General features: G+C 39.2%; 1 protein-coding gene across 4 annotated transcripts; it reads right to left on the bottom strand.

Moving 5' to 3' along the window:
• Positions 1–1135: 1135 nt before the first annotated feature.
• LOC117962289 (TNF receptor-associated factor 2-like) lies at positions 1136–12264 on the bottom strand. 4 transcript variants are annotated; one of them, XM_034909221.2, is made up of 11 exons: positions 12102–12264; positions 10878–11091; positions 9854–9932; positions 9351–9449; positions 8392–8553; positions 7849–7923; positions 7418–7492; positions 6863–7318; positions 6374–6551; positions 5903–6051; positions 1136–5446 (listed from the first exon to the last, which is right to left on the bottom strand). In XM_034909221.2, exons 2-11 carry the CDS (start codon positions 11066–11068, stop codon positions 5228–5230), a joined length of 1683 nt encoding a protein of 560 aa, XP_034765112.2. In that variant the 5' UTR covers positions 11069–11091; positions 12102–12264; the 3' UTR covers positions 1136–5227. The 4 variants fall into 4 exon arrangements, with proteins under 4 accessions (XP_034765112.2, XP_034765114.2, XP_034765113.2 ...); XM_034909223.2 differs by lacking the exon at positions 12102–12264 and adding an exon at positions 11555–12049; XM_034909222.2 differs by lacking the exon at positions 12102–12264 and adding an exon at positions 11451–11511.
• Between the last annotated feature and the right edge of the window lie 1954 nt (positions 12265–14218).

The raw sequence follows: 14218 nt of genomic DNA, 5'->3' as shown, positions 1-14218 counted from the left end.
TATTTCATGTCTGTGTATGGTACTACATCATTAAAAGGGAAAACTTGAAAGCACACAAAAACACACCCAAATTGGCATTTAAACCAACGTATAGAGGATTCAATATAAACACAGATATATGAGGGCTTAAGCTTGTGCTATAAGCTTAAATGTATTCCAGTACATCCTGTAGCTGTTGAAAACGAGAACAAAGAATGGGGACTCGAGAGGGATTAAGACATTTAAAGAAGAAACAGGCTGTTATATTTGACAGAATATTTTTAAGGGAGCTCCTGTACACCATTATTCATCTGGGATCAACGAGAACAAAACCAAAACAAAAAAAAAAAACCAAAGAGAAAAGAATGAGATTGCAACGAGACTCGCTCCAACGACTTCTGTGAAAGACATTTTGAGAAAGAAACGTCTCAAGAATTTGTGTTCCATTTCGGAATGGGGGACGGGTACCAACCCATACCCTCTTATGTCTAAGAAAATATAAATACATTTTTTTTTTTTTTATGAAAGAAAATAAATGAGACGGCAGAATGGCGCCACTGTGTTTTCAGTTACCCATCAATTGCCTAAAAACAGCTCTGGTCCAATTCCCCTCGACACTGACGTCATTTATCATTTCCAGCTGCTTTTCCAATAACGCTGATGCAGCCGTTACCCTAAAATGTGGCAAAACACTGCCACCTGGTGGACGATCAGTGTACTACTTATGACAGAAAAATCTGTACCTTGCTTACGCACTTGAGTCTACCCACCTGTGAAACAGATTAGATTTAAAAATTAAAAAAAAAAAAAAAAGGATTAGGGACCCCTTTTTATCCGCTTGGGAAAGTCATTGGTGGCTCCAGGCCAGATCCTGCCGAGAGGTAAGTGACTGGTTGTACTGGTTGGGTTACTGGGCAGTCAGGTGTTAGACTGGCTGTTTGCAATCTCAAACGTACCCGCTGTAGGGCAAGAGGAGCCGGTGATTTACAGGTACGTCCCTCGTAAATCCGGCACTCCTGGCCAAATACTTATTTGTTTCTCAGTTTCAACAGCGTGGAGATATTCCATTTTAGCAGTTTGCACCTTCAAATAAGGGCTGAGGTTTGGAAAGCTGGGACTGGGAGAGAAAAGTTACCCAAAAAAAAAAAACTGGCAAAAATGTCTTAATTTTATTTATTAATAATATGTATTCAAAAGATTATCATTTTTTTTTTTTAATCAACAAATATCCTGCTAAACAAACACATCACTTCGATTAAACATTTAGCAGTTGCATTTAGTGCCCTGAAATCAAAGTATCACTTCACAGCTGAGAAAACAGTCTACGTTCACAAAGCACTAGCACTTCAGCAAACGCAGGGGATGAAAAGCAGACTACATACTCGTTTGACCCATTCCAGGTTTTATGAGAAGTTATTTAGACACTGCTGAGCTTGCTAGCTGTTCCCTCAGTCTAATTAGGCTCCCTGTAAAACCAGGAACGGATCAAACTGCTCTGCAATGGGAGATTTCCATCCCTTTATTAATGCTTTGGCCAATATCGACTATATCAGCACATTAATGCTTTATTAATGCTACAGTCTATTAAACAGTTTATTACAGATTTAACAGAACTTGATTACAGAACACATTTATACAGAATATATTCACGTAGTAACCCTAAAGCTAGCTTTTATACATTTCACCAAAATCACTTCGGATTCTAAAAGCTACACACAGCGAAACCAGAGACTCACGGTCAACTCTTCAATTGTTGCAACCTTAAAAACACCTCCGAAGACAGCAAGCCATGTAGTATATAAACACACGCACCCCGATTGAAAACGCCCCTGGAAATCACAGATTGACCACTGGCAGGTCACCAGCGCTACTCGCTCTTTAGTTCTATCTAAAGAAAAACAACCAGCACTGCATCATACAAGAAGGCCTCCTTGCCTTGTCCTTATTTCTAGATCCTAGCAGGAGTGATGTTGGCTTGCCAGCGCCCAGCTTGCAACTTCCAGGCACGCCTGAAATCAGTGGGGAAACGTACACAGCATTGGGATGGAAACAAGACTCCCATTGCACAGCGGTTTGATCCACTTGTGTTTTACTATCGAGTTTAATACGATACACTCGGGTTTGTTACCTATACACTGCGGTTAATCAAGCTCGTAGTAAAACCTGGAGTGGGTGACTCTGCTATGCAATGGGAGTCTTACTGCTATCCCTGCAGGACTTTACAGAACATCGTGCGTGGGATTGGCATGACTTGACCATCCCACAGATGTAACCACATCCACGGCAGACCAATACACCTTGGCAGATAATGACCAAACAGGAAGTGGGTGGGATTGGGGGGGCTTGCTTGGGGGAACATTTCCCGCTGCAGAATTTCAGAACTGCGTTTGGAATTTGTTAAAATTACAAAAATAGCTACAACAGAGCAAACATGTTTGTCAACCATTGTGATTAAGTAATCATACAATTCTCTCATGAAAATTAAAATAACATAACTAAGAGAAAGGACGAGCATGCCTGTACATGCATGACAATAATATAATTTAATAAAATTATATTTTTTATATGTATATATAATATGTGTAGAGAGAGAATATATTTCCATGTATTTGAAGTATGTTTTGCAAAACAATAAGATAAGCGTGTAATAATAGGAATTTAGGAAAACATCACTGGTGACTTTATACAACAACAACAACAACTTTTTGTATTGAAACAGGCAAACTTTAAATGTTGCTTAACAAGACTGCAAGAAGTCTTTGTGAATTCCTGTTACCTGGTTAAAAGGTGTGCTATCAAAGCATGTTATCTCGGTATTTACCGGTTTAAGCCTTTTGTACCCCTGCTAGACTTCCAAATTCCTTAACTACTTCCTAATCACATTCTTCAAACCTTCTGTCTAACAATCACTTCCCAAAAACAATAAATAAAAAACACTCTGCTATCATTTAACCACCTACTGTACTGATAGAAATCCCAGCTCAAAATATCCATGTTACACAAACCTAGGGAGAGTTCTAGTCAAGTTTCTAACAAACTGTGCACACAGCAGAGTTAGTGAACAAGTAACAACTACACCAGGTTTAGTACCACGTTTAGAAAACTGCAGCTACAGCACAGGCAGTCATATGGGTGTATGAGGCTTGCCTCACCGCTGAGTAGCACTGCTCCTGACCAACTCACACTTCACTGCATCTTCCACAGATTTAACATGCAAACTCACATCACATATAATTATTTATAATATTAAAACACACCCTCAATCTGCAGCTGTACCTAAATATGCAATCAAAAGGTTCAGCTGTCAAACAGACACATTTTGCGGTAACTTGCGATTCTGAACCCAAAACGTATTGTCAAAAGTTTGGCTAATCTGTCCTTATAAACACCTTTGAGAGATCTCCGTAAGGGCTAGCAAACGCTGCACATGTAAAAAGGAATTTGGATCCATTAGGTCACAGCTGTTGTATTGACTACGTGGTTGAGAAAGGCAGCCAGCAAGACTTTTAGAATGATTTGTTTATTTAGCAGACGGCTTTATCCAAGGAGACTTACAGAGACCGGCTGTGCAAAGACAAAACTAAATGTCCTTGAAGCCTCTGCCGTCAGAGAGGTCTAGCTTTCAATCTACAGTATGTGACTGTGTGCGTTACAGCTGCAGTGACAACAGGAGCAGGTACAGGCTCAGTTTGGGCACGCCTGAATGCAAGCCCTTTTGCACTCAAACGGCAAAGGGTGCAGTAGAAGTGAAGGATCCGGCACGTCTCTCCCCAATGCAAGCCTAAGCGCTCTTACAGGTCATCAATGTCCGACCTCTCCGCTGTTCCTTGCACTGCAATTCTAGGCAATGTGCACCATTACAAATAATTACAGCTACAAAAAAAAAAAAAAGTCAAATGCTACTTGGTGCATTCGCATTGCGGGAAACGGAGAACAAGCCAGCTCTCTCATGTTGTCTCTGGTATTAAACAAAGGGGAGGGGGGGTTGGTACTGCAGATGCATTACAGCCAACGGCTTCACTACTTGTAGCTACTCCAAGCACACCTCAAAACAGCAAGTTTGAGCAAGACTACGTTAAAACAAATATACATAATAATAAGGCAGACTCATATCACAGACCCTGATTATAACCAATCAGAGTACCTTGCCTTGCCTTAGATAAGGTACTATTATTATTATTATTATCATTATTTATTTCTTAGCAGACGCCCTTATCCAGGGCGACTTACAATTGTTACAAGATATCACATTATTTTTACATACAATTCCCCATTTATACAGTTGGGTTTTTACTGGAGCAATCTAGGTAAAGTACCTTGCTCAAGGGTACAGTAGCAGTGTCCACCACCTGGGATTGAACCCACGACCCTCCGGTCAAGAATCCAGAGCCCTGACCGCTACTCCACACTGCTGCCCTGTACTACAAGATTAGTGCTGATCAGGGTAATTAGAGGACTATGGGCTGCATTCAAAAAGAACTAGCACGCCGTTAAACGCATTACACCACAATACACATACCGGCGCACTACTGCTTTTGAAACACTTGCCCTATTCAATTAATTTTACTCCAGTGTATAACTCGCACCATTATTGGTAAAGAGAAAAAGGAAAGAACAATCAATGGTGACCAAGACAAAAAAAAAAAAGGATTTTTGCAACAACATTGCTCACCAATGTGTCTTAACCCCCAACATGTGGGACAGAGCCCAAGTCCACTGCATGCTTACTCCATCAGGGGGCGCCAACAGTGCAACTTCACGACAGCTCAGAGATTGGCAGAGACTGCCTGAACTCATTTCACATGGCAGGCAGCTAGAGTCAGATCTCCATCCCAGTGAGTAACAGAACCTGCTTATGTTAAAGCACTGTAAACAAACTGCAACTGAGCATCTATGTAAAGTTGCACACCAACAGTGGCCTGTGATTTCAGAAAAAAAAAAAAAAAAAAAAAAAGTAAAAAATAAAGAATCTCCTTTTGCTACTTACATGCCCTGACTGAATAAACTGCTTGCAAGCTACACTGAACAGACTTTTGTTGGACCTCTAGTGTAGCACTTGTGTGTGTGTGAACCTAAGAGAAGTGCTTGGTTTCCTGATCTCCATGTGGAGAACACTTAACCTGCTAGACTAGCACTTGCATTCTAAAAAGTTTTTTTTTTTTTTTTTTAGTTTTACTAAGCAGCGAGTCACCCATTTCAAGACAGCTATATCCTCACAAATGTTGAGTCCGGCAGACACACTGTCGTGCTAAAGGCCAGTCAGATCCACTATGGCCTTGATGAAGATGGTGTCATCGCGGATGTAGGAGTTCTTGGCGTCCAGCCTGAGGAGAGGGCAGAAGAGCGGGCAGCCGCTGGCGATGTTCATCTCGCTGACCGGCCGCTGGAAGGAGGAGGAGGTGACGTCGGGGCGGAAGGCGTCGATGATGTGCTCCCGGTTATTCTGGTCCAGCAGCATCAGAGTGACCTGGAAAAGCCAGCGAAGAGAAAGAGAATTACATCACTAACCGAACAGGGAAACAGCCATAATATATACGTCTTATTAGAAAACTGATATGCTGACAGTTTTTTTTTTTCTTCTGATGAACTGCAATAGTTTTTTACACAATGTGATTGATTTTCAAAGCTCTTCCAGGGATGGACATAAGACTCCCACTGTATAACAGTTTGATCCACTCCTGGTTTTACTACGAGCTTAATAAGACTGAGCTTGTTACCTATACACTATTTTTGTAACACTAACAGGTGTTTTTTTTATTCCATTTGAAAAAAAAAAAGAAATTGTAATTTGGATTTAAGAATCAGCCCAGATGATGACAAAGTCGTGTTTTGTCGCTTACGCGTTTTAATCAAAGCTGACAGTAAAACCTGGAATGACAAACCGTTCTGCAACGGAAGTCATGCTTGCACATGCTGCACTCACCTTCTGGTTGAAGGGCCACTTCAGGAGGGCGTCGCTCTGCCCCCTCATCACCACAAAGAACAGGGAGAGGTGCGACCCCCTGCCCGTCCCGTCTCCGTTCAGGTAAATTCGCATGCACATCTTATACCCGTACTTGCTGGTATAGAAAGCTGTGAAGCAGTCCAAAATATTTCAAGTCCTAGAAAGCTATGGGAAATGTCACATTCACTAGTAATAAAGAGTGCACATTATACTGTCTATATATATATATATATATATATATATATATAGATAGATAGATAGATAGATAGATAGATAGATAGATATATATATATATAGTTTTAACACCACTTTTATATAACTTCAAATCTTACTTCTCATATTGTTTTAATTCATTAATTAAATAAAAACATGTCATAACAATAACAAATGTTTGATAATTACGATCAGCTAAAGGGAGTCCTAGGAGCATCCCACAGGACTGCACCGTACCTGGGGAGAACATGGCGGGTGCGCGGCCGGCAATGGCGTCCTGCCGTTTCTTGCTGAAGTCTGATATCCTCCAGATGAAGACCCCGTCGTACGTAGCGGCTGAGAGCTCACGCAGACGTCCCTCCGTCTCAGCGATGGACAGGTCTTTCAGCGCCATCGCGCGCTCCAGCTGATGCACCTGTGAAGACGAGCGTTAGGAGAGAACCGCTTCAGGGAAATCAGGGACAGGAGCCGCTGGCTTCCATTCATCACTAAACCTGGGGATTGTTGAAGTTTTTACCTGTAAGTGGCTATAACAGAATCATTAGAAAGGAAACAGACACAGGGTGTCTTGGGTACATCTAAGCTTGCACTGAAAGCTGGAACGGCTCAGCAATGGGAGTCTTATGAGTAATCTTAAGTTATACCAGGTAGACGCCTTGTAGGTTTTATCCGGCAGAACTTACAGCATGACATTATAGAATAACAAAAGACGGGTCTCCCCTGCACCTTATTGCTCAGCATCTCGATCTTCTCCTGGTCCAGCCTGTGCTGACGATTATTCGCCTCGATGGAGGTGGAGGACCTCTCCACCTCGCGGTTCAGGACGCAGATGATGTTCTCTAAGGTCCCGATCTTCAGCTCCAGCTCCTGGGTCTTCCTCTGCAGCTCTCCCAACATTGAGCTCTGCTGCTCCAGGGGTCCGACGGGCAGAAGAGGGGCGAGGGTTCTGGAGGAGGCGGCGGCCGCGGCTCCCTGCACGGGAGCCAGGTTCAGCTGCCCCAGCTTCAGCTCCAGCTCTGTCACGGACTCGTGCAGCCTGTGGATCTTCAGGCTGGTGTTCTCCAGGCTCTGGGGCTGAAGGTCCTCCAGGTTCATCTTGATGTTCATGATGTAGTGGAGCAGCATGTTCAGGTGCTCGTAAGCACACATCCGCTCGTGCTCCGGCACCTTTTCATTCTCCACCTTGAAAAGCACAGGGGTGGAAATCAGGGAATGGAGAAAAGCCCAAATGTACGCACCGTTTAAGGAATTCTAAGATAAATAAAAACGCATGCTACTTACTGATGCATTACACCCAACAACATGAAATCTGCACGGCGCTTTACATTTACTACATAACTTAATATGGTCCACATACTGCAACAGAAGAAAACAACAGAAATATCATGAGCACATTCAAAGGGCTTCACATAACAAGCACGAGAAAGCCAGCAGCGACCTCTTGTGGTCAAAGGCTGCTATTTTCTTCAGTAAAACGCAAACCTTTCTCCTGGGGTTTTTTTTTTTACCAAAACAGGGTTTTTTAGCCTCTGCTTCAGGTTTATGAACTACTCGAACCCCCTGTGTTGGCCACTCAAAGCACGGTCAGTCTTAAATGGGCAAAGCTATAAGGGGACTTATTGGTTTAATTGTAAGGCACCATGAATTGCATTTAAAACATTATGCCCATTGTGAGCATAGTGACTCTGATTTGATTGCAACGGGAAACCTACCTTTTCTCTTGGAATTTTTTTCTTAGCACACCCTTCACAGGTCATAGGAAATTTATGGCATATCTCATCATGAGCCTAAGGAACAACACAACTGTGTTTAGAAAATCAGCACTAAATGTCTCTGCGTTAATCTCTGAATGATGGGTGAGGATGTGTAAAGCATGTAGAAACTTGACATGCAATGCACCTTTAATTAATTTACCTATAATTATGCCTAGTCTTGTATTCTACATGTGTGCATTAACTGGAAAATGTGCTATTTACTGGAATGTTTGAATCATTAAAAAAAGATGAACAGGTCAAGCTGCAGCACACAGGCTTATCCCCTTCTCTGATGCAAGATCAAAATCACTGTGCATGGTTAGAGACTGGCTTAGAATGGAAAAGTACTGTATATGCAGGCGCAGATCTTTACAATTCAGACTCCAGCCTAGTTAGGGCATACTGGCACAGAAGTAGAACAGACAATGGAAACACACTGGACTAGGAAACGGTACTGTTTAATGTTGAATATGTTTTAATGACGGAAGGCCTTTAACTTACCTTAATGTTTTTAAAATAAAAAAGTTCTTTGCAGTATTTGCAATTCAAAGTTCTTTCTGGGCATTCCCGTTCGCTGTGGTGCTCTCTTTCGTTAAATCTTATGGTCTCACAACACGCCGGACAGGGAATCATCCTGAACTCACACTTCCCTTCATGGTTAGTCTGTGGAGATGAAGGATCACTGAGAACCGAACAGTAATACTGGCAGGAAGAGTTCCAGGATCTTCTGTCATTCAGCCAAAATACATGCGTTACGCATTTCTTTTTGAAACCCCCTTTACTGTATAAAATAATTAAACATGTGCTATTCAAATACTTCATTTGCACTAGTTTAACATTACACAATGCATCAAGGCAACCAGTATTGCTTTCCAGGTACTTTCCACAGGCTGTGTATACTTCCGCTAAGGGACTTTCCAAACTGAATTTAGTACAAGGTCCTCTAAGCAGAGAGCGTCATTTGCTAAAAGTACAGTATACTGCATACACAGAGCAAAAAAAAAACAGTACGCTAAGCAAACACAAACATTTAAGAAATGTTATGCGATTGTTGCTATGCATGCAGCATGATCTGGATAAAGATCACAGAGCACACATACCGTACCGACAAAGTGTCTAAGCCCTGTGCACAGGCACGTTTAACTTACAGGTCCTTTGAAGATGGCAGGCTGAAATATGCAATTTATTTTACATTGGTAAATAATTATACAGTACAGTTACAGTTATCCAATCATTTCTGGCAAGCCACTTTTTTTTCTGATCCAGAACATCCATGTACAGTAGTACATTTAAGACAAAAGTGAATAGAAAGAAATCTACGAAATTTCTATGCCTAACCAGAGCCAGCGCATCACACTTTCTAACACACCTTTCTGAAAGCATGATTAGCTCATGTGGGGGTCTTGCTGGCAATATCAGCACAACAGCTGGCAACGCCAGGGTTAAAGTTTCTCCATTACCTCATAGTCTTTAATAGTGCCTTTCCACACGCATCCCTCATTCGGGCAAACTGCAGGCAGAGCCTCCACCTCTCTGCGGGCCGCATTGTCTGGAAAAGCCTTTGAAAAAGAAGAGACACACACGTTACAGCATTCACAGGAGCTAGGGCTCTGCACAGGAAGAATACGTTAAAGCCAAGGTACAGAAATAAGTCTCTGATTGCATAGCGGTTTCACTCATTCCAAGTTTTACTACAAACTTGATTAGCCCTAGTGTGTACAGGTAACAAGCTCAGGTGTGTCAGAATACATCACGTTGTTATGCAAGGGGGAGTCTTATTTCCATTATACCTAGGCTGGTATACTTCCTTGGTCCATTCTGGAGTTTGTTTTGTCTAGTGTGAAAACAGCACCACGAGAGAGAGGGACAGAAGACTCAGCTGCTCTTGCTAGTTTAATGTACTATATTTATGACTCACACAACAGTTGAATTGCAAGATGATGGATTTTCCCCAACTACTTACACAGTCTTTCGTTAATATAGATATTGGTTCCTCAAATATTTCTTCTTTTATACATGCATCACATTTCTGAGGCCCGGAGCTGAAAGAAAACATTTTTATTTAACAGGGATGGAAATGAGACTCCCACTGCACAGCAGTTTGATCCATTCCTGGTTTTACTGTGAGTTTAATAAGACAGACCTTAGCTTGTTACCTACACGCTGTGGCTAATCAAGCTCGTAGTAAAACCTGGAATGGGGGAAACTGCTATGCAACAGGAGTCCAACTACCATCCCCTGTTTCACTTGTGAACGAGTCAACAGACAGCATTCCATATGCATGAGAGAAACAGTACATGAGAGAAAAAGGGAAAGCTACATAAACTACAAGCTACATTAACTGCTTCAGGGCAGTTCTGTCAAGATCCTTCGCACAGTCACAAGACAACGCGTGTGGCAGTTTCCCTTCTCTCATGAGTTGCCTTGAGTTTGTGAAATATCTCATACTGTTCTGACAAGGGTTCAGTCACTCCCTATTCCAAATTATATAAAGAAAACACAAAAACAACTACTGTATGTACCCAGACGAGCAACACAGTACATCTTACAGTGGGGTAGACATAATTTTGTATCTCGTACACAGCCCCCCTGTACCAGATACTGTAGTTAAATAAGAATATTGAAACAGTAAACAAGGCATCTGATACAAACACATGGTGGTACAGCGCCCTCTCTGGCACTTTTCTATTTGGGAACTGTAGCAAATATTTACAGACAGACCTCTTACTAGGAACCCAGGAGGTATATCTAACAATCCCTGTCAAGGACTCCAGCAAATGGATTCATTCAGTGTAGGCAACAAACTGTTTGCTTTACAACTTAACAGAAACATTGAATGGATCCACTTATAACCAGTTCCTCTCCCAGTAAACCTCCAGCATACTCCAGGATTGGTCATTATCAGGGGTGGCAGTTTGAATTAGAAATACAGCGTAAATAACATTACAATACTCCAATAAATGGAGTGGACTGCGCACTGCGCTCACCTCACCATCCTCTTCAGACAGCCCGAACAGTAGCGGTGCCCACAAGGAGCTTGGAGAGGCCGTCTCAAGATTAGTCCACACATGTTACAAAGATGCTTCACCTCAAGTTTGTTTGCCAGGACGTTGGTAGCAAATCCTGACTGCAGACTGTCCAGGGAAACTGGGGGCGATATGTCCTGCTGGGTGGCCATTGTCACAGGCTTAAAAACTCGCTCTGAAAAATTGAAATGAGTACAACTCAACTAGGAATGACACAGCATCCTTACTGACACACGAGATTGCAAAAAAGAAAAAAAAATTGTTTACTGCCACGTAATGACTCGGTATGTAGTCACGCTTAAAATATTGCGACTGTGCTGGCTCAGTCATTATCAACGAATCACAAAATATGTGATACTGTTACAGAAAAGTCACTAAAACTGCTACGTTTATATTTGTTCAGTAATAATATGGGTTATTGTGTTATTGCATTATCATACAGTTCGTTAATAATAATAATAATAATAATAATAATAATAATAATAATAATAATAATAATAATAATAATACATACATACATACATACATACATACATATTTAGAACCGATACGTCTTATGTTTCGTTTTCATTATTGTTCAATATGTTTTTGTGTGGGCGACTTGTTGTTAACACTTATCCCAGGCAAGTATTACATACGTGTTAAAATTGTAGTTTGGTTTTCTCCGTCCCCCTCCGGAAACAGTATTTGGTCCTGGGTGCTTAAATTAAAAATCAACATTGTGCAATGGCCGGGCCTGCGCGCTTGTTGCAATGCAAACGCGTCTGAGTGCAGACTAGTCGACAAGGAGTGAACTTGCAAACCGTCCAGTTCGGTATAAAATCCCCGGACTCCTCTACTGTTACGGTTTGTTGTTGTTCACACCAGTCTCGTACAAGCCAATTCCAAAAAATATGACAAATTCCCAGTGCACGGTATAATGGAAAATAAGGGGGATTCCCAATACATTTTTAGTATGAGTCACTCGTTTTTGCGGTCATATCGCTTCACTGCTGTCTCCATAAGCTGCTGCTGCTGCTGTGTTAGGATTTAGTTCCTTGTGTGTCTGTGCATTGGTTTGTTACACGACACAAATGTACACAACCTGATATCAACCGCTGTCCAGTGCTGCATTACTATGATAGCACCCTCGATGTGCCCGTTTTTTAATAAAAATCAAGCGAGTACGAGTAGAGAAAGACTTACCATTTCAGACGCTCCTCCCTTCTGGGTGTGCTGTGCTGTGTGTGTAATATTACAGTCCTCGCATGCAAGGGGCTTTTCCGGCTGTGTTAACTTACACCAGTATTGCAAGCCCGCAATTGCAAAGTTACTGAAGTTTCACAATGTGATTAGGTGACTTTTGGGAGGAGGAGGAGGTGGCGAATTTCAGTTTTCTTTTCTTTTCTTTCAAAAAAAAAAAAAAAAAAAGCTTTTGACCTCACATCCAGTCATAGTACCATCACCATCCATACATAATACTCTTGTCTCTTGACCGGATTGGAAAAAAAAAAACAGAAGTACCATTCAAAGGCAGACCTTAAAAACTTACCGGTCCATTTGTAAAAATAAATAAATAAATAATAATTGCAAGTGATAGTGTATATTATACTATAGGAAAAGAAAGCACATTTTTTATTATTATTATTATTATTATTATTATTATTATTATTATTATTATTATTATTATTATTATTATTATTATTTATTTCTTAGCAGACTTACAGTCGTAAACAAAAATACATTTCAAGAATCACAGTGCAAGTAATAATACAATTAAGAGCAAGAAAAATACAATGATGAATACAATACAATGCAATGCAATGATGAATACATTATTATTAATAATAATACAAATAAAAGGATACAATATTCAAAGTATAATACTTTACTTGAACAAAAGTTATTGTATTTCTTGCTCTTATTGTATTACTTGTATTGTAACGCTTGAAATGTTTTTGCCTACGATTGTAAGTCGCCCTGGATAAGGGCGTCTGCTAAGAAATAAATAATAATAATAATAATAATATAATGTTTTGCTTTTTTACTGTAGGTAATTTTACAAAGAAATGATACAAAAGTTAACAAGCTAGGACTGTAATAATAATATTATAGGTGCAGTATTTTAAAATGACTGTTTGTGTAATAATAATTTTATAGGCGCAGTATTTTAAAATGACTGTTTGTGTAATAATAATATTATAGATGCAGTATTTTAAAATGACTGTTTGTGTAATAATAATTTTATAGATGCAGGATTTTAAAATGACTGTTTGTGTAATAATAATTTTATAGGTGCAGTATTTTAAAATGACTGTTTGTGTAATAATAATATTATAGATGCAGTATTTTAAAATGACTGTTTGTGTAATAATAATATTATAGATGCAGTATTTTAAAATGACTGTTTGTGTAATAATAATATTATAGGTGCAGTATTTTAAAATGACTGTTTGTGTAATAATAATATTATAGATGCAGTATTTTAAAATGACTGTTTGTGTAATAATAATTTTATAGGTGCAGTATTTTAAAATGACTGTTTGTGTAATAATAATATTATAGGTGCAGTATTTTAAAATGACTGTTTGTGTAATAATAATATTATAGATGCAGTATTTTAAAATGACTGTTTGTGTAATAATAATATTATAGGTGCAGTATTTTAAAATGACTGTTTGTGTAATAATAATTTTATAGGTGCAGTATTTTAAAATGACTGTTTGTGTAATAATAATTTTATAGGCGCAGTATTTTAAAATGACTGTTTGTGTAATAATAATATTATAGATGCAGTATTTTAAAATGACTGTTTGTGTAATAATAATATTATAGGTGCAGTATTTTAAAATGACTGTTTGTGTAATAATAATATTATAGATGCAGTATTTTAAAATGACTGTTTGTGTAATAATAATATTATAGGTGCAGTATTTTAAAATGACTGTTTGTGTAATAATAATATTATAGATGCAGTATTTTAAAATGACTGTTTGTGTAATAATAATTTTATAGGTGCAGTATTTTAAAATGACTGTTTGTGTAATAATAATATTATAGATGCAGTATTTTAAAATGACTGTTTGTGTAATAATAATTTTATAGGTGCAGTATTTTAAAATGACTGTTTGTGTAATAATAATTTTATAGGCGCAGTATTTTAAAATGACTGTTTGTGTAATAATAATATTATAGATGCAGTATTTTAAAATGACTGTTTGTGTAATAATAATTTTATAGGCGCAGTATTTTAAAATGACTGTTTGTGTAATAATAATATTATAGGTGCAGTATTTTAAAATGACTGTTTGTGTAATAATAAT

The sequence above is a fragment of the Acipenser ruthenus genome, chromosome 31 (assembly GCF_902713425.1).
Source record: "Acipenser ruthenus chromosome 31, fAciRut3.2 maternal haplotype, whole genome shotgun sequence".
In the NCBI taxonomy this organism is placed as follows: Eukaryota; Metazoa; Chordata; class Actinopteri; order Acipenseriformes; family Acipenseridae; genus Acipenser; species Acipenser ruthenus.
This window is presented reverse-complemented; position numbering and strand designations above follow the sequence as displayed.